The sequence below is a fragment of the Bombus vosnesenskii genome, unplaced genomic scaffold (assembly GCF_011952255.1).
Source record: "Bombus vosnesenskii isolate JDL3184/JDL3185 unplaced genomic scaffold, Bvos_JDL3184-5_v1.1 scf7180000013316, whole genome shotgun sequence".
Taxonomy (NCBI): domain Eukaryota; kingdom Metazoa; phylum Arthropoda; class Insecta; order Hymenoptera; family Apidae; genus Bombus; species Bombus vosnesenskii.
In genome coordinates, this window is record NW_022882962.1 from 639,747 (window position 1) to 659,432 (window position 19,686).

At 33.4% G+C, this 19,686-nt stretch overlaps 1 protein-coding gene and 1 long non-coding RNA gene across 5 annotated transcripts; one reads left to right on the top strand and one right to left on the bottom strand.

Annotated features, from left to right (window-relative positions):
* Positions 1–26: 26 nt before the first annotated feature.
* On the bottom strand, positions 27–3,784 carry LOC117235406. The gene is made up of 2 exons (XR_004493664.1): positions 3,646–3,784; positions 27–308 (listed from the first exon to the last, which is right to left on the bottom strand). It is a non-coding gene; the product is annotated as an uncharacterized LOC117235406 (long non-coding RNA).
* LOC117235398 (putative glutamate synthase [NADPH]) lies at positions 3,694–19,239 on the top strand. Of its 4 annotated transcripts, none has more exons than XM_033497384.1 (34): positions 3,694–3,833; positions 4,456–4,683; positions 4,869–4,999; positions 6,076–6,202; positions 6,325–6,450; positions 6,821–6,964; positions 7,042–7,130; positions 7,202–7,406; positions 7,491–7,651; positions 9,315–9,420; positions 10,342–10,464; positions 10,690–10,692; positions 10,915–11,141; positions 11,289–11,388; positions 11,486–11,820; positions 11,915–12,155; positions 12,300–12,437; positions 12,652–12,837; positions 12,961–13,247; positions 13,919–14,084; positions 14,172–14,372; positions 14,520–14,909; positions 15,017–15,351; positions 15,445–15,583; positions 15,680–15,993; positions 16,082–16,241; positions 16,304–16,467; positions 16,599–16,864; positions 16,986–17,383; positions 17,505–17,750; positions 17,959–18,126; positions 18,218–18,328; positions 18,396–18,552; positions 18,686–19,239. In XM_033497384.1, the coding sequence occupies exons 2-34, from the start codon at positions 4,564–4,566 to the stop codon at positions 18,820–18,822; spliced, it is 6,201 nt and encodes a 2,066-aa protein (XP_033353275.1). In that variant the 5' UTR covers positions 3,694–3,833; positions 4,456–4,563; the 3' UTR covers positions 18,823–19,239. The 4 variants fall into 4 exon arrangements, with proteins under 4 accessions (XP_033353275.1, XP_033353276.1, XP_033353274.1 ...); XM_033497385.1 differs by lacking the exon at positions 3,694–3,833 and adding an exon at positions 4,141–4,273; XM_033497383.1 differs by lacking the exon at positions 3,694–3,833 and adding an exon at positions 4,249–4,341.
* The last annotated feature ends 447 nt before the right edge of the window (positions 19,240–19,686 follow it).

A 19,686-nucleotide genomic window follows, 5' to 3' on the forward strand; every position in this document is an offset into this window, starting at 1 on the left:
TAAAGAAATTTAAACACGGTGAAATCTTCATTGCGTCAATTTTATTTTGCATAAAAAGCTTATTTTTCTGATATTTCGGTGTGTAACCAATCAGCCAATCAAAGTCCTTTCATCCATATCGACATCGACTTGGCGCATTGCATATAGCATGCATATAGAGAATAGAGAACCATACGATAGAGAGCGCATACACGTGTTACAATTTAGCTGACATTGACTGGAAATTTCCCGAGAGAGGCGGCATAGTCGCGTCAGGCGGAAGGAAACATTTCCTCTTTGATCCGTAGGATATCGTCAGGTGTCTTAAACTAAATTTGGACAAATCGTGTTAGTCGATTCGATATATTATAATTATAAGTAAGTGATTATTACGCATATGCTTTAGCCGAATTCGTGGTACAAAAGTGAATTCTTCAAAAGAATAACAAAAATCCATTCAGCCTCGAGTACTTTTTTACGTAGAGACATTTATTATTGTGGACACTTTGAAGACTCAGTGCAAAATTGTTTTAGTGAACATACTTGAAAGAAAATATTGGCCGATTTACGTCTGTTCATGTTCATGTATGCTATATGTATGAGAATTGGTTCAGAAACGGAAGAAACAGTTATTAAGTAGAAGAAAGAAGGATAGAGGCAGAAGTTGGAACATTGAATACAGGAACATAATTTCTAATTTTTGCAAATTAACCAGTACCAGTTATTTGTCATTGAAACGGCTCAACATACAGGTAAGTATTATTTCGTTCATATTTCTGTTTTAATTTACTAAGTTGTTTTAATTTGGATTGCATGATGGATACGCACGAACAAGACTAATGGTGAATAACTAATTTAATTTAGTCCAAAGAAGTATTATTTTTATTGGATATATTGTTTAAGTATGATATAGTATATAGATCAACATATATAAAAACATAAAAATCTCTCTTGTAAATATTTTGTTCGTGCAGTAAAACACTTAATGGAGACATTAAGTTAATGGTATAATCTTAAATGGGAAATGGGATATAAATTATCGATCGTTAACATCGGTGAATGTCGAATCATCGACGTTGCGTATGGCTGTATGTATGCACATACTACGCGTGTGTAAAAACCGTTCTACCAGTCATATAAAAATGAAAATTCATTGGAAATGCTTAGAAAACCTATTTATTTAACACTCAAATCAAACTCGAAATTGATAATGTGTTATTATATTCTATGTTTTATACAAATTTCATTTATGATTAAAACAAGTAATCCATATATAATCCTTCCATGCAATATCTATTTTCCAAGTAATTCTAATCTTTAATTCTTCATTTTTGTTTCTAATGCATTTAATCATATCTTTATTAGAACTACTAGAGAAAATATGGTGAAATTTCTCGTATGGAGTTTTATTGATAGGAATTAAGTAATAATTGATAAGGAATGATCAGTTAACATCACGTAATGTAGTAAGGATTGTAAAGAATTATAAAGGATTATTAGTATTATAATAATGGAAAAGATTAGAAGAAAAGATTAGAAAGATAAAAGTTGCTAAAGAAAATCAACTGATATGATAGTACATCACTACATGCATATAATCCATACAGTGCACTTTTAACGATAACGGGAGTTTCCGTTCCCGGAATGTTATCGTTATCTTCAAAATAAAAATATCCCAACTAATTCAAGATAATTATTTTCGAACTATATATTATAATAGTTGACATGTAGAGAAGACGAAAGTAATAAGCGAGATATGATAAATCTTTTTTTATAAGGGGTAATATTAGTAGTTTATCACAGACAATTATAATCTGTCTATGAAAAAAAAAAAGAAAAGAAATGAATGAGTAGAAAAAGAGGGAATAAAAACAGTATCTATCGATGATATTTTGTCGATTTTGTGAGAGATTTTCGAAAATAGGAACTGAAAATAGATTGATATTTTTTTTTTAATTTACAAATTATGACGATATTCTCACACACAGGTAGTGTTGGAAGTATGTAAACTAACTTTCGGTATTATCAATGACTTTCATGTTACTGAAATAGAAATGTATTTTAAGGAAGAGTTTTCGAGATTCTATTGAGTTGGCAAAGCGCCAAATATCTACAATCTACACTAGCCAAAACTATCCTCGTTGGAAATGTATTTTACAGAATTGCCAAGTAAACGAAAAATGTTGCTGATGTATCAAGTATGTACTTACGTACATATTAAAATTTGACGTGTCGCATATGTGTATCAGAGATTCGATTTCGTAGGATAAAGACACTCATAATTTACTCTGCCTGTATTGATTTTAGTATTTCTTGCTTCAAATTTTCTTATCCTTTTCTAATATTACATCGTAGAGTTATCTATACATGTTTTTCGGTGAAGATCAAAACAGACCTACATGTGAGAAAAAGTATAGAAAAAGTGTATCATTTGTTTACGTATCGTAAAGTAGTGTCAAACTAATCCTCCCTAAACAATATCGTATTTAAAATTAAGAAAAAAGCAAGGGTAGTTTTGGTAAGTACATGTTGTTGCACTGTTGTGAGTTTTTCTGTTATAAATCTTCAAAAAACAAACTTTAAATATCTGACACAAAAACTGAAAAATGTACATATAATAAAAAGAAAAGTTATGCAACTTTGAAATGGGTTACCCCGTAAATACAGAGTGTAGCTTCCGTGGAAATAAATGGATACTACGGAATTTATAGTAGATGAAAATTATTGGAAAAAAGTAAACTTTCTGAAAGAGGATAACCAAAGTTTTGTTGAAGTTTAGTTAAGGCACGAGCGTTGGTTACATGCTCAAGCATAAAATGTACCGGAAGAAGAAGGAGAAAGAAAAATATGTAGTGGGAGCATGACGTGATGAAAGGGCAAAGAGAAAAAGAGAAAATAGTGTAGGAGTAAAGATGTACAAAGCTCCGGATAGTCGTGTAGCGGGATGAATCGTGAGGTAGCAAGACGGTATGAGAAAGTAGTCACGATATATAGGTGTAATGATAGTGCAGCCATTGATCGTCGTCGACAACGACAGTGGTAAGATGACGAAATGACGAGATGATGAAGCTGTGAGACGACTACATGCGGAAAAATTCAAAATAGCAAGATGTAAGGAAGGTAAATGGAAGACGGCAAGAGACAATAAAATAGATAGCTGTTGAAAAGAACCGACGTTAGTAAGACAAGAATTCTTCGATATAGCTGTTGTGAGAGAACAAGTACTTAGCTCTTGTATGTGCATGCGTATACACTCGTATACGCGCACAGATACATCTTTTCATCTTTTCGAACATTTAGTAGCTTTTTAGTCCAACAGATCTGGTTTATATAGCAATTGTGATTGTTATAAAAATTGAAAACTAATTATAACGTGCGACTGCGCGAGGCCAACGTGTATTAATCAGAGTTAGTAACTGAATGTTATATATACGTATCAAGAGTATTGGCGGAAGGTTAGATGTAAATATGAAATAAATATATTTATTAATACGTTTAAAATAGGTAAAGTTTATTTATCTGATTGGTAGCAATATTGGTTGGTTGCAATCATTAAAACAGAACGAATAATTATTTGCAAATAGAGCATAAAGAATGATATCTATTGTTTGTTGATCGATCGATTCAGTATAATATGCGCAATAACAAGGTCTAGTTTCGCATTACCTTTGATAGGAGAGTATGGGTATAAGAATCTACGCCTTCGAACTCGACCGCAGAGGTGACCTCTGATCAGTGATATCAATAATTTACCAGATCGGATTCGCGATACATCAAATTTCAATTCGAATATTGTATATGGTGCGCGCACGTGAACATGTGGGAAGGTGGGAGAGAGAAGGAACATTTTAACCATAAGTAACATCCTGATCAATATATACAGTACACAGCATATAGAACGTGTACATAGAAGAGGAATCACGAAATCAAGAAGTAGACATATTAATTTCATATTCTGAACTTAAATTACATTTGTAAGGACATTTGTTCTTCTATTTGCATACATACGTATATATGTATATAGAATATATCCGTATAAGTATGTTGTGTAAAAATTAGCATTGATCGAGTCTCGAATAAAGTCGAGTTCACATTTAATCTTAATCTGTTGGATCATCTGCGCAATACCTGTTTGTTCCCACTTTTATTTTCTGTTTATGGCGATCTCTCCCTTCACGGTCACAGTTTATCTATTGCATTAGACGATTAAGTAGATTTTACGCGCGTACATTTTACGTAATGAATCAATGGAGCGCGCGCGCGCCCGCGCGCGAGAGCACGTCCGTGCGCCCAAGTAAGTACATTCGATTTTCGTATTTCGCACACGGTGTATCTATGTATCTCTGCGCGGCTCCCATTTTGGTATAAAACTTCTGATTGTAACAATTCGATTAATTTTTAGCAATTAATAATCACTTTCTTCTCTCTATTCGTTTCTTTTTCTGGTATATAATTTGTTTTTATTTTTTCTTTCAGTTTCTCCAGACACAGTACGATTACACTTTCTTCTACTTGGTGTTTTTCATTGGGAGTGAAATTCTTAAGATTTACTTTAAAATCAGTGGAAACTTTTAAATAGTAACCATGCACGAGGCCGAATCCTGGTCTTTTCCTCCGAAGCAGGCTCTCTACGATCCAACACTTGAAAGAGATGCTTGCGGTGTTGGATTCATTGTTGCAATAGATGGGAAAAAGTCGCACAAAGTGAGTTACCACGCGACTGTGGGAAATCACACATAATTTTTATCATATTTCATTAGTCATAGCTTTGCTTTTTGTGTCAAGAAGTCTATCCGTTTTATTTCCCTACTAGACATTTTTAATAATACACATTTTTGTCTTGATGGTGCAAATCAATTGAAACATATTTCCTTTTTCTCCTGTTACAGATCGTTCGCGATGCAGAAATTCTCTCGGCACGTATGAACCACCGTGGTGCTTGCGCCTGCGATAACGATACCGGTGACGGGGCCGGTGTTCTTTGTGCAATTCCACACGAGTATTACGCCGATGAATTGCGGTAAGAGATAACATCGAGATTCGTCAATCTTCCATTCCTTTATCATTCTGTGACGTATTAATAAAACGGTGCGTCCAAGAACGCGTGCGTTTAATTTCATAATTCGTACAGATCGACGGCGTAATTCTAGGTTATCTCGCTTTACGTCAACGAGTATATCATAATAATGCGTGTTTACTTTCTTATCAACTATATTATTATTATTTAGCTATTTTTGTTATTATTATTAACAAATAATATCTGACTATATTGCCTATATAACCATGACTGTTTAATTCTAAATAGCTAGTAAAGTCTTAAATTTTCTCTTTTTTTCAACTACTTATCGGTTTCTTTTGTTTTTAAAGATCTTCTTCATATGACGTGTGACAGCAGATTAAGTATATCTATTTCATGCTCAATAAGTTAATTTCACCATGCGGAAATAGTCACTAAGGTCAACAGTACATATTTGCTATATGTATATATGTATTTGTGTCATAGATAATAATCGCATTTGTATTAAAAATGGGAATTCCGATTTGCCATGGCATTAACTATTGCACAATTTTTGGATCAGAAATTGTACTGCAGGTTTCAAGCTTGATCTCCCAACTAATTTTTCTAAGAATGCCATCTTTTCAAAATTTAATCACTTCAGTGATATTGATTATTCTAATTTAGGGTCCTATTAGTGACGCTTTTAACACAGTTTGTCTGGAGAAAAGGGAATGATAAGAAAGGCTGTTCCTACAAGTATTGTATCGATATATGTACTTCAACTCGTAATCCGGTCTGTGCTTTGTTATCTATCCTAGGCACGCCTGACTAAGCCTAAATTCATGCTTAAGCATTTCTTCTCATTCTTAACTTCATCAATTCCAAAAGGAAAAAAAGTAGACGCGGATAAATGAACATCTGAGTGTTAATTATATTGAAATTTGAACGGACAAACAAAATATTAATATTAATATTCTGTTAATTTTAATCATCAGAGTTCATCATCAAAGCGTCATCAAAGTTTATACGCGTTATATTAAATAATATTTTCCACAGAAATCATCACTTCAAATACATGTACCCATTTTATTTTTCAGCGAACGACAAAATGTCGAATTACCTCAATTCGGTCGTTATGCCACCGGTATTCTATTTCTTGATCAAAATTCTCATCAAGAAGCTGAGGCTGTTTTTGAAAAGTTAGTTGAAGAGTGCAATTTAAGGGTATGGTTTATATTATCTTTTTCCAGTCACTTTCTCCGATTCATTGCATTGCATGAAGAATTTCTCTGACAACGGGTAAAAATGGAACACGTTGCAATAAATATACTATCTTCGTATTGCAGCTAATTTGTTGGCGAGATGTTCCAACAGATAACACAAGAATTGGCCAAGTGGCACGAAAATGCGAACCTTACATGCGTCAAGTCTTTGTCACTGGTGATCAAGATGATATTAATCTTGAACGGCAAGTGAGTATTGTTTCGGACAATGTTTCTCCTTCGTGTCGCGTTCGCTGAAATTATTAATTATTACAATTATATGTTGTTATATAATATGTATATTGTTATCTATATTTTTATTTGAATTATTAACTTAAGTTGTGTAGTAGTACTTGCATGTAATTATAATAAGTTTGTTCTTCCTAATAAACATTTACGTTAATAAATATTTAAATTAATTTGCACAGATAGATTCGATTGTGCAATCAAAACTTTAAAGAAATCAAAGAAGACATAAACCAAATAAGATTGTTTACAGTGTTCTAATATTTTGATTTTCCGTTTAGGCTTGTAATATCGACTTATCGAATTGTAATGCTAATCTTGATTTTCAATGCAGGTTTTTATTTTGAGAAAAAGATCGTCTCATTCCATACCACGACCAGGGATTAGATACTATATATGCTCACTTTCTATACGAACGGTTGTTTATAAAGGACAATTGACGGCGGACCAGTTGTGGCTCTATTTCCTAGATTTGAAGGTGAATTCAAATTCATTAGGGTGTATACTCATATATATATCATGATTATTATCCTAACTTGCACATATTTCTTGTAGTCTCCAAAATTTGAAACCTATCTGGCATTAGTTCACACAAGATTTTCAACAAATACATTTCCTAGCTGGGAAAGGGCGCATCCTCTTCGGTAAGCATTGTTGTTAGTGATCATAAACTGCTATATACGTATACAGCATTCACGGTGTTCTGTGTTTGCAGATTGTTAGCGCATAATGGTGAAATCAACACTTTAAGAGGAAACGTAAATTTAATGAAGGCACGAGAAGGAGTGATGAGTAGCAAGGTTTATGGGGAAAAATTGAAACAACTTTATCCAGTGGTAGAACCGAACCTCTCGGACTCAGGAGCCGTTGATTGCGTTTTGGAATTTTTAGTAATGGTAGGACAGCGGTCTTTGCCAGAGGTATGTGGAACGTTTATGTGTAACGCATATTCTCTTGATTTATTCACATCGATTGACGGAAATGTAAAGGAAATATACATTTAGGCAGTAATGACAATGGTACCAGAAGCATGGCAAAACGATTTAACGATGGCATCTGAGAAGCGCGATTTTTACCATTGGGCTGCTTGTGCGATGGAACCTTGGGATGGCCCTGCTCTTTTAACCTTTACAGATGGACGCTACGTTGGTGCTATTTTAGACAGGTAAAATTTAATATTTAATTTTCATTATTCTTTTTTCTAGAAATTTTTTTTATTATTTCACTTGCTCGTTTTCACGTAGATTCACTCAGTTGTATGTATTTAAAATCTTGATATGATTTGTATGTGTGTCATAGGCATTATTATAGAAAACATATCAGCTGAAAAAACCTAATGGCACACTGTCATAATATGTTTTTTGTTCTTCTCCTTTTACAAAAAAGAATTTAAAGTGTTATTTGAAAAAAAACTCTCATGAGAATGATGTACATAATCGAATATAGTAAATGGTATGTATGTCATATTAATTTTAACCCTTTGCACTCGAGGACTTTTTCGGTCGGGCGTAGCAGCTACTCCGAATGATTTAGCATATACGTGACGCGTATCTTACAGCTAACGTAAACTGATTTTATGTGCAAATTAACTTACAAAAACCTTATATTCTTATAATTTATCTATATTTACATCTCTGAAAATATGATTTTGTAATTAATTTCTGTATTTTTTTATATGATAATTTATAAAGCATTTACAAAGATGCATTCTTGAATATAATTGATCTCATTTTTCAACAGTTCAAAATCAAGTTCATCTTCATTTAAGCTAATTTCACTTCCGAAAACTATTTTCTAAACTATAATAAACTATACTCTAAACTATAATACTTTTCCTATGATCGTCAAATCCGAACTAACGTTGGAGACGTTGTCAGAACCATAGTTTCGGAGAGATATGGGATTAAATATTTTATATCTATTTTAAACATAATACTTTACATTTCCTAACACAAAGAACACAAAGAGCTAAGGAACCAATTTACGAACCAATATTGTACTCTCATCAATTGGAGATGTCGAAATCTAGCATAAACAGGGACTGTCTTCTCTGGCTTGTCACTGGAGTTGCAGCACGGAACGCCGTGGTGACTAAGAGTCTCTCTCGAGTGCAAACGGTTAAAACCAAACATCCATGTACACGTTCTCTTATGCATTCTCTTATGTATATTCTCTTATATGTATGTTACTCGTCTTATACGGAAATTTTCATATAGAAATGTTTTCTTCGTATGTATAAACGTTAGAGGTATGTAAAATAAATTTTTTGACACGTTTATATTTGTACCTACTATTATCTTTCAAAGCACTTATACACGTACTTTTCATTTATATACATACTTACATATGTATAATATTTATGAAAGGACTTGATAAATGATAAACATGCATTATTAAGATTCAGCAGGGAAGTAGGTGAACGTACTTAAATTTGTTAATATAACATGATAAAAATGTTTAGAGAATGTAATAGTATACTATTAAAAAAAGAATATCTTATAGATAAGGTACATATGTTACAAATTACAAAAAGAATCCATTGTCTACCGAATCTATGTTTACATAGATAGAAAATGCATCGTTGGTTCTCATAATTGACTAGTTAGTGAACAAAAAGGACATTTGCTTCGCTAGGTATAGAGGAAAAAATATTAAGACAGTGTGTGTATGACTGAAAAGGATTTGAAAGTGGGAGGAAGAAAGTACAACAGATGTATATTGACAGGAAGGTAATACGAGAAAACGAACAAGAAAATAAAGTCACAGTTAATACTAATATGTGACAATGAGGTGGTAATATAAAAGGCGTCTGAATTTTTGTTTGACAGAAACGGCCTGCGCCCATCGCGCTTCTACGTCACTAAGGATAATATGATGGTGATGGCGTCCGAAGTGGGCGTCTATGACACTCCGTCCAACAATGTAGTCTTAAAGGTAAATGAAGAAATATACATGGCATTGATCAGGCCTAGCTTCTGAGGAAATTTTACAGCAGCTTTTAGTTTATAACAATCAATCGGCTATCCATATGCTTTTTCTCTATACTGTTTTTAATATACAGAATTTCAGCTGCAAAAGATAATACTACATATGCACTATATGTGAGGAAAGCACTTACTGAACACAAATTAAATATTGTACTTTTACACAGAAGTAGTAAAAGACCGCAACTTAAAGCATATTGATGAGTGATTGATTCTTTTCATAGAGATGTATGTAATATGACACAAATTTACTATCTGACCTTTTCTTTCGATCGAATTCTGATTAATTCGCTTTGCTCTCCTCCCCCAGATTTGAAACTGCCGATGATTGAAAAAGTGTGAAAGTGTGTGTATGCATGTCTATGTTTTGTATTATGTGTGTTCTGCTTTTTATAAGCTTTCTCAATAACGTGCCCCATTTTCTTTAAAAAAAGAAAAAGTCAAGAAAAGAGCGAAGGATGAAATTGTGCGTATAGCTAATGTAAAATTAGGAAATAGTTCATAAAAGACAACAGACATCCAACAACTGGATGTTTTATGAAAGAGCATTTTATGAGGAGCATACGACTATTCTTATTCATTGTATAAATGTGTAAGAATAAATCTTGTAGGAGGATTAGTTTGGTAAAAGGAAATAGATATCCACTATAATAGGCATCTATTTTATATTGTATTATATATATATTACTTTAGATTTTATAAATACAAAATATCATTCCTTCTTTTATTAATTTTTTTAATGTATCATGTACATATGATATATAATTAATCATTAGAAATTACATTATCTTACAGTGTTGTTATATAAATGTTGGATGATAGTAGATACGATTTGACAGTTGAATTATTTGCACTTTATTCTATTTTACAGAGCCGTTTGAAACCCGGCAGAATGCTACTGGTTGATACGCATGAGAAAAGGATTATAGAAGATGTTGAACTGAAGTTGCAAATTGCTAGAAGTAGACCACATTCCAAATGGCTAAAAGATCAGGTATTCTTTTTGTTTTGTTCTGTTTCGTCATTGATCGTTGTGATTGTTGATCATCCTTTTAAAGTTTTTGAAATATAGCTAAACTAAGAATCAAATATTTATGTGAATATGCATTGTAACCTTTAACCTTTAGGTCTATATCAAGATGTATTTAATGAAAAAAAAATTTGTTTTTTCTTTGCAAACAATCCTATATGCTGTGATCATGCTTTGTATTACACATAGATGGTAAGTGTCGTATTGTCTCATCATTTCTTCAAATAATCATACAGTATGCTCTATATTTACACATTGAAATTACTTTATTTTATAATTAATTTTAGTCTGATTCTACAATATTCTTAAGTAATTTTACACATATAATAATATTAGTCTGGACATAATTTACATGATAAATAGTTTGTACAAAACAAATAAATCTTATTCAGTTAAACATGTTTACCTTTACAGATTACAATGGAAGAGTTACGTGCTGCTGACGTTGATTATAAAAAAACACTAAGCACTGTTGAAAATGGTTCGATCGTGGACAAAGAAGTAGCTAAAAGAAAAGCAATGAATGATGCAAATCCAATATCTACTGTAAATCGAGTTTGGGGAGGCGATAAAAGATTATCCCTCTATGGATACACCCTCGAAACCATTAATTTGCTTCTTCTGCCGATGATGCAATCTAAGTACGTTGCTTTTATATTTTAGACTGTTAAAATTGTAATCAATAAACGAAGACATGTGTATATATTTACTAGTTACACTATAGATATATTGATCATACAACACATATTATGTTACATATAAATTGAAATTGTAAAATTCTTATATAGGAAAGAACCACTGGGTTCTATGGGTAATGATGCGCCATTAGCTTGTCTTTCTCAATTTCAACCCCTTATCTACGACTATTTTAAGCAACTGTTTGCTCAGGTAGGTATAATTTATGAAAATAACTGTATAGTTGATATTTAACTGCAATATATTTTAACATGTACATTTATACGCTTTTCTTAAAATTTATTCTTAGGTGACAAATCCTCCGATAGACCCTTTCAGAGAAAAAATCGTAATGTCAATGCTTTGTCCTATTGGGCCAGAAAGTAATATGCTTGAGCCAAACGAACTGCAAGTACATAGATTATTTTTACGACAACCAATACTTTCCTTGGATGATCTCGATATAATCAAACGAACGAATTATCGTGGTTGGAAAACTAAAATAATCGATGCGACATATCCTGTGCAAGATGGTCCACCTGGATTAGTGAATACACTAAATCGTGTCAATCAGGAGGCTAATCAAGCTGCAAAAGAAGGTTATCAATTTATCGTTCTATCCGATCGGCTGAGTAGCTCGGAAAGGTGAAAATATTATTTGAGTGATTATACAGATTTGCTAGTCCTATGATGTGTAAAGTAATTATTTAATAATGTAATGTTTCATTGCTATCACTAGAGTGCCTGTAAGCAGCTTGTTAGTCTTGGGCGCAGTGCATCACAATCTAATCGAAGAACGACAACGTATGAAAGTTGGTCTCATTGTAGAAACTGCTGAAGCTAGAGAAATACATCATATATGTCTGCTACTTGGCTATGGAGCGGACGCCATTTGTCCGTATTTAGTATTTGAAATGGCAAGAAATCTTCGTATGGATGGCGTACTTGATTCGTCATTAACCGATAATGCTTTATGTGCGGTAAGTTCTTTTTTAATATTGTGGTGCAGTCACGATTTAAACCTGTATATTATTTAACGATAAAACAAGTATGAGAAGGAACGGGAATGTTGACGACGACGGTAATAATCATAATGATGGTAGATGAATGAAATATTGTTACAGAACTATGCGGAAGCAATGGATAGAGGAATAGCTAAAGTAATGGCAAAAATGGGAATCTCTACGTTACAATCGTATAAAGGAGCTCAAATATTCGAAGCAGTCGGTTTGTCAGACGAAGTCATCAATAAATGCTTTAAGGTATATATCATACGAATCGGCAAAAAATCGTTTAATAATGATCGAAAATGATGCGATCGTGAAAGATACGAATGATTAAAAATTGGATCCAATTAATGAATGCAATTACTATGATTCACTAGTTTTAATGACGTACTCTTAATTGTTTCTATCGTTTACTTTCATTGTACATATTTAACCTTTTAACATTTATTGCATATTACTTTCCATACAGGGTACACAATCTCGTATTGGTGGAGTTACTTTTGATATTTTGGCAAAGGAAGCATTTGAAAGACATCAAATTACTTATTGCACAAAACCTATGGATATGCTTGTTATTCGCAATCCAGGAGTCTATCATTGGCGATCTGGTGGAGAAAAACACATAAACGATCCTGATAGTATTGCTAGCTTGCAGGTAAATTCATTTAATAATATATTTTGCAAAGTATTGATAATATACGTATTTTTTATTAGAATGGATAAAAAAGAAATAATTGCTATTTTTCCAGTTTCTGTATCTCTTTTGCTTCTTTTTTAGGATTATGTAAATTCTAAGAACTGGAACGCTTATGAAAAATATCGAAAAACTACAATGGAAATGATCAGGGCATGCACCTTACGTGGTCAATTGGAATTAGTACAAAAACCAGAAAAATCCATACCCATTGAAGAGGTTGAACCAGCATCTGAGATTGTGAAACGATTTGCAACCGGAGCTATGAGTTTTGGAAGTATTTCTATAGAAGCACATACAACATTAGCGATTGCGATGAATCGTATTGGCGGTAAATCGAATACCGGCGAAGGTGGTGAAAATGCTGACAGGTATTTACATTCTAAATTTATGACAAATTATATCTTTTTTATGAATAGCATATGCATGTATACACACAAATATAATAATATCCACTTAATTGTCGCATGTTCGGATTTTCATTTCGACTGAGGAAGTAGATGTTCTGGGAGTTGCTGGGTGTTATTTCTATTGAATCCGCTCATTTCTTGGATGTATCGGAGTGACGAGAGTAACGAGAGTGAAAAATGAGATTGAATGAGAATGAAATAGGGAGAAAAATTTGAGTATGGTGTGTCATATATCCACATCTATCAGTGCAATTCAAACTCATCCAAATATGACGAATATATCATGTTTGATATCTTATTCATCAGAAAATTCTCAGCAGCTTGATTGTAGTAATTTGATACTTATAAAGTAAAAAATATAAACATTTTAGTTTTCTTATTTTATGACTCATTCCTAGTTGAAATAACGTCAATCACGAGTTAAATAACATAGCGCTTGTTCCGTGGAAGCGGTCAAAGGATTGGTGGGGACAAATTTGTGATAATTAAGTCGGCAAAATTGCAACAGTAAACCGGGTATTACTGTAGATTCTCATATTCACGCACACACTCACTTAAATGCGTGCGTATATTTATTTTCCATTTGCCTATAAAAAATCACCTAATAACGTAAAGTAAAACTCGTTATTTAGGTATCTGAATCAGGATCCAGAGTTTAACAAACGATCATCTATTAAGCAAGTTGCCAGCGGTCGTTTTGGTGTCACTTCGAGTTATTTAGCAAATGCTGATGATCTTCAAATCAAAATGTCACAAGGTGCGAAGCCAGGAGAAGGCGGCGAGTTGCCTGGTTATAAGGTGAAACAGATCTTTATTAATTATACCGCAAGCATAGTGTACACAGAATAATGATCGAGTTGTAAAAGCTATATAATCTGTATGTAGGTTACTGCTGAGATTGCTGCAACTAGACATTCTGTACCTGGTGTAGGTCTAATTTCACCACCACCGCATCACGACATTTATTCGATCGAAGATCTTGCGGAATTAATTTATGATTTGAAATGTGCAAATCCAAATGCTCGTATTTCTGTCAAGTTAGTGTCAGAAGTAGGAGTAGGTGTAGTTGCATCAGGTGTTGCAAAGGTAATCATACTTAGAAATAGTATATCTTAACTTGTCGAGAGCAGAGAATACATTTTCAAATACATTTTTCTAATCATCATTTTTATCTTGTATCTTCTTTCCCTTCTTTTTACTATGCTGTCTTCTATTATGGCATACATTATACAGGGGAAAGCAGAGCATATCGTAATATCTGGCCATGATGGTGGAACTGGTGCTAGTACTTGGACAGGAATAAAATCCGCTGGTTTACCTTGGGAATTAGGAGTTGCGGAGACCCATCAAATTTTAACCTTAAATAATCTTCGATCACGTGTCATTGTACAAGCAGATGGACAAATGCGTACAGGATTTGACGTAGTGGTTGCGGCTCTTTTAGGTGCCGACGAATTTGGCTTTAGTACTGCGCCATTAATTTCCATGGGTTGTACTATGATGAGAAAATGTCATTTAAACACTTGTCCCGTGGGTGTTGCAACACAAGATCCAAAACTTCGAAAAAAATTTGAAGGAAAGCCAGAACATGTTATTAATTTTTTCTTCGCATTGGCAGAAGAGGTATTTGATACTAAGAATAGAAATAAGGAATTCCCAACAATAATTTCTCAAGCATCTTTGTTATAGGAAATATCCATTGAATCATGCAAGATACATTTTTTTGTTAGGTACGTTCTCACATGGCCAGCCTTGGATTACGTAAATTTCAAGATCTAATAGGTCGTACGGATTTGTTGAAAGTTCGCGAAGATATCTCAGTAGAGAAGGCTAAAACATTAAAGCTCGATAATATTTTGCGTAATGCACTTGAACTTCGTCCTGGAGTAAATATTCAGGGAGGATCAATGAAACAGGACTTTCAACTAGAAAACAGATTGGACAATCATGTCATTGAATTAGCCATGGATTTATTGAAAGGAAAACAGAAACGTGTTGATATTGAATTAAATATTAATAACGAATGTAGAGCATTTGCGGCAACATTAAGCTACCATATTTCAAAGTAAATGTCTTTGTCTTATGTTTTTTGGTAATTGCAAATGGTTTCAACAATTGACTAATTGTGTAATATTTCTCTTTTTTTTTTTATCGACAGATTATATGGCGAAGTTGGTTTACCTGAAGGTAGTATCAACATAAAAATGAAAGGTTCTGCAGGTCAGAGCTTCTGTGCTTTCATGACCAAAGGTGTTCATGTTACTCTCGAGGGAGATGCCAACGATTATGTTGGCAAAGTAAATATGTTTTTCTAACTGAGCTATTTCAGATCATCGGTATTGTACATATTATGCGTCATATACACATTTGGTACACGTTCCTATAATTTTTAGGGTTTATGTGGAGGAGAAATCGTTATATATCCACCAAAAGATTCTACTTTCAAGTCCGAAAATAACGTAATCGTTGGTAATGTTTGCCTTTATGGTGCAACTTCTGGCAAAGCATATTTTCGAGGAATCGCTGCTGAAAGATTTAGCGTCCGTAACAGTGGCGCCATAGTAGTAGTCGAAGGTGTCGGTGATCATGGGTGCGAATATATGACTGGCGGCTGTGCAGTTATTCTGGGTCTTACTGGTCGAAATTTCGCAGCTGGAATGTCCGGTGGGATAGCTTATGTCTTAGATGTAGACGGATCGTTCAAGAGGTAGATTACTCCGTTTTCTTTTTTTTTTTATCATACATTATATATTTATTGTGCATATATTCTTAATCAATTAATTTTTCATACACAGTAAATGTAATCCTGAAATGGTAGAATTGCTTCCTTTAAGTAAGCAAGAAGATATTGCATATGTGAAACAACTTTTAGAAGAATTTGTTGAGAAAACTGGTTCTTTAATAGCTGAAGATCTTTTGATGTTGTGGCCTGAACCAACTACACGGTTCGTTAAGGTAAATGATGATTAATCAGTCATAGTTATTGTGAATGTATTGATATTCTAATTTTTTCGAAGGTATTTCCGTATGAGTACCAGCGGGCATTAAAGCAAGTCGAAGAAGCCAAACAAATACAACCAATACCGAATGGAAGTTCTCAGATGGAAAACATCCAGATCAAAGATATTGAAGATGCTATTGTAGATACTGATATGGAGCAGCAAAAATTGGATAAGATAAGGTATGGTTCTTCCGACTCAGTGATGCAGCTAAAAGCTCTTACTCAAAATTTAAATCGCACATAATTATTTCAAATTTTTAAATTGGTATATATATATATATATTATTATATATTATTATTTTAATTTTTAGAGGATTTATTAAATATAGAAGACAAATGGGAATTTATCGGCCAGTTGAAAACCGAATTACCGATTGGAATGAAATTTATAACTTTCAAAAGGTTCGCAAAGGATTACGCGTGCAGGCAGCAAGATGTATGGAATGCGGTGTACCATTTTGTCAAAGTAGTCATGGTTGCCCTCTAGGAAATATCATTCCTAAATGGAATGATCTTGTCTTCCAATCGAATTGGAAAGAAGCTTTAAATCAATTGTTACAAACTAATAATTTCCCAGGTTTGTACAATTAAACAAGTAATTTGAATGGTAAAGATGAGGCTTGCAGTTAACAACGCGTATCTTTTAAGATTGCTAAAATTTTGAATTAATACGTAATAAATATCGTATGTATATTTAGAATTCACTGGAAGAGTTTGTCCAGCTCCTTGTGAAGGTGCCTGTGTTTTGGGTATATCTGAACCAGCAGTTACAATAAAGAACATTGAATGTGCGATAATTGATCACGCATTTGAACAAGGTTGGATAGTGCCGCATCCACCAACAACTAGAACCGGTCGACGAGTAGCAGTAGTTGGCTCAGGTCCGGCTGGTTTGGCGGCAGCTCATCAATTAAATAAGGCAGGCCATTTGGTGACTGTTTATGAAAGAAATGACCGAATTGGAGGTCTACTGCAATATGGTATTCCGACTATGAAGTTATCGAAACAAGTTGTTCAAAGAAGGGTTTCTCTTCTTGCGGCGGAGGGTATTACATTTAAGACTGGCGTCGATGTAGGAAAACATATTTCTGCTAATGTAAATAATGTTTCAGTTTTATTTACGTAGTAATTACGTTCATACTTGTAACTTATTCCTTGATTTTATGATTGTTATCTTGTTTGTATATATTGATCTTTTGTATGTATATATATTGTAGGAATTACGGGAACAATATGACGCATTGCTAATATGTACTGGCGCAACTTGGCCAAGAGACTTACAAATACCAGGTCGACACTTTGAAGGAATTCATTTTGCTGTAAGCTTTTTGGAAAATTGGCAAAAGAATCAAATGGGGAATAACGTTCCACTAGATATGCGTTTAATAGCTAAAGATAAGGATGTTATTATAATAGGTGGTGGCGATACTGGTTGTGATTGTATAGCTACGTCTTTGCGACAGGTAAAATTTATATCTTTAGTACAACTTTATACATTTAAGAAAATTCCGAAGTAATTTACTGTAAATGTATTGTTTGTTTGAAACTGTAATACGTATAATAATTCAGTTATGCTTCTATTGATGAAAAAGATGAAATGGAAAAAAAATACAATTTGCTGAAATCGCGATAGATTCTACATTATGTATATTTTTAATTACTATCATGTAGGGTGCCAAAACGATTACAACTTTTGAAATTTTACCTGAACCACCAAACAAAAGAGCGCACGATAATCCTTGGCCTCAATTTCCACGTGTATTTAAAGTGGATTATGGCCATGAGGAAGTTTCCTTGAAGTTTGGTCGAGATCCCCGTCAATTTAGTACATTGAGTAAAGTACGTAAAAATTCTTATATATATATATATATATATGTTCCTTTACTGTTTTCCACTCTTCCTTTCACGTTCATTTATATATTTCTAATAGGAGTTTTTAGACGATGGAAATGGCCATGTAAGTGGTATTAAAACAGTGTCAGTATCGTGGACAATGGAAAACGGACGTTGGAAAATGGAAGAGATTCCTGGGACAGAAAAAGTAAAAATTATAATGTGTGACTTATTGCGTCTTTACTATCTTTTCTAATGCCTTGATTTTCATTTAGATATACAAATGTGACCTAGTTTTACTCGCTATGGGTTTCTTAGGTCCAGAAAAATATATTGCAACAGAATTAAATACGAAAATGGATGAAAGAGGTAATTTCAAAACACCAGTTGGAAATTACAAGACAAGTTTAGATGGAATATACGCAGCAGGAGGTAAGTTTTTACGTTTTATTTGTATTACCATCTTTTACATCCAATAACTATACGTCAAATAGATCCTCGTTTTCTCAAGTTACATTTCGTGCATTTTATTACCAGATTAACGTGTTATTGTTATTCCACGTAGATTGCCGGCGTGGACAATCCCTGGTAGTTTGGGCAATCACAGAAGGTAGGCAAGCTGCAAGAGAAATAGATCTGGCCTTAATGGGGGAAACTGGTCTTCCTGTATCCGGTGGTGTTATAACTGGTGTTATGGCTTAAGATGCATACGTTCTAAGTGTAGTCGATCAGAATTCGGCTATTTCTTTCTACCCTTCTCGTTCCTACCGCGTTTTTCTTCTCTTTTTTAAACTTTTTCAGTAATTAAACCGTGCAAAGTATGCGATCAGTGTACCGGTAGGAGAATAAGTAACATGTAGTGAGCAAGGAAGACATGCGGTCAATGCGTGAACAAGGAAATCAGTATTATTTTATCGTGAGTGTATATCGTGAAAGTATTCGCGATATCGAAAAGGTCTTATCGTCATGTGTGTTCATTCACGCAGAAGCTCCAATTTAAGAACTACAGTAGGAAAATGACAGCTGCAGTATGAGAAATTTGCATTTTTGTTTCGAGTTGTCATCTCGTAAAATATTTGTTAATTTCTTAAAAAAAAGAAAGAAAATGGTATAACTAAGTAATAGTACTGTAAGTCGAGTTGACTCGAAGAAATAATCGTAGATACATTGTCTACCTCGTATCTTCTTTTACGTCTTTTGCTTGTTTCATGAGGTAACTTGAATTATTCTATGTGATTAAACTGATTTGTATAAAAGGTCATATAATACGATCAATACAAATTAAAAAAAATAAATGTTTGTTAAATATTTCTGTTATAATAAAAATCAAAGTAGAAAATATAAATTGCATTTCGAGGCTCATGTTAAATAATGTAAAAGTAATGTTTCGTGTTTAACCTCGTAATTTTCTTTTTTCGACCTATGCTTCGTACATTGTAACATATATACATGCATGTGGGTATGTATATATGTATCGTTTCTGAGTTTAAGATATTTATTTATAAAAAAAACACGAACGATGATGATACACATGTAATTTCCTTGATTGTAAAGAAATTCCCTGCG

Excerpts from the sequence above, each read along its gene's own strand:
- LOC117235398 (XM_033497384.1), top strand. The coding sequence starts at position 4,564 with ATGCACGAGGCCGAATCCTGGTCTTTTCCTCCGAAGCAGGCTCTCTAC. Across the intron at positions 13,248-13,918 it reads GGTGGTGAAAATGCTGACAG|GTATCTGAATCAGGATCCAG; the intron begins GTATTTACATTC and ends CTCGTTATTTAG. Across the intron at positions 15,994-16,081 it reads GTAGACGGATCGTTCAAGAG|TAAATGTAATCCTGAAATGG; the intron begins GTAGATTACTCC and ends TTTCATACACAG.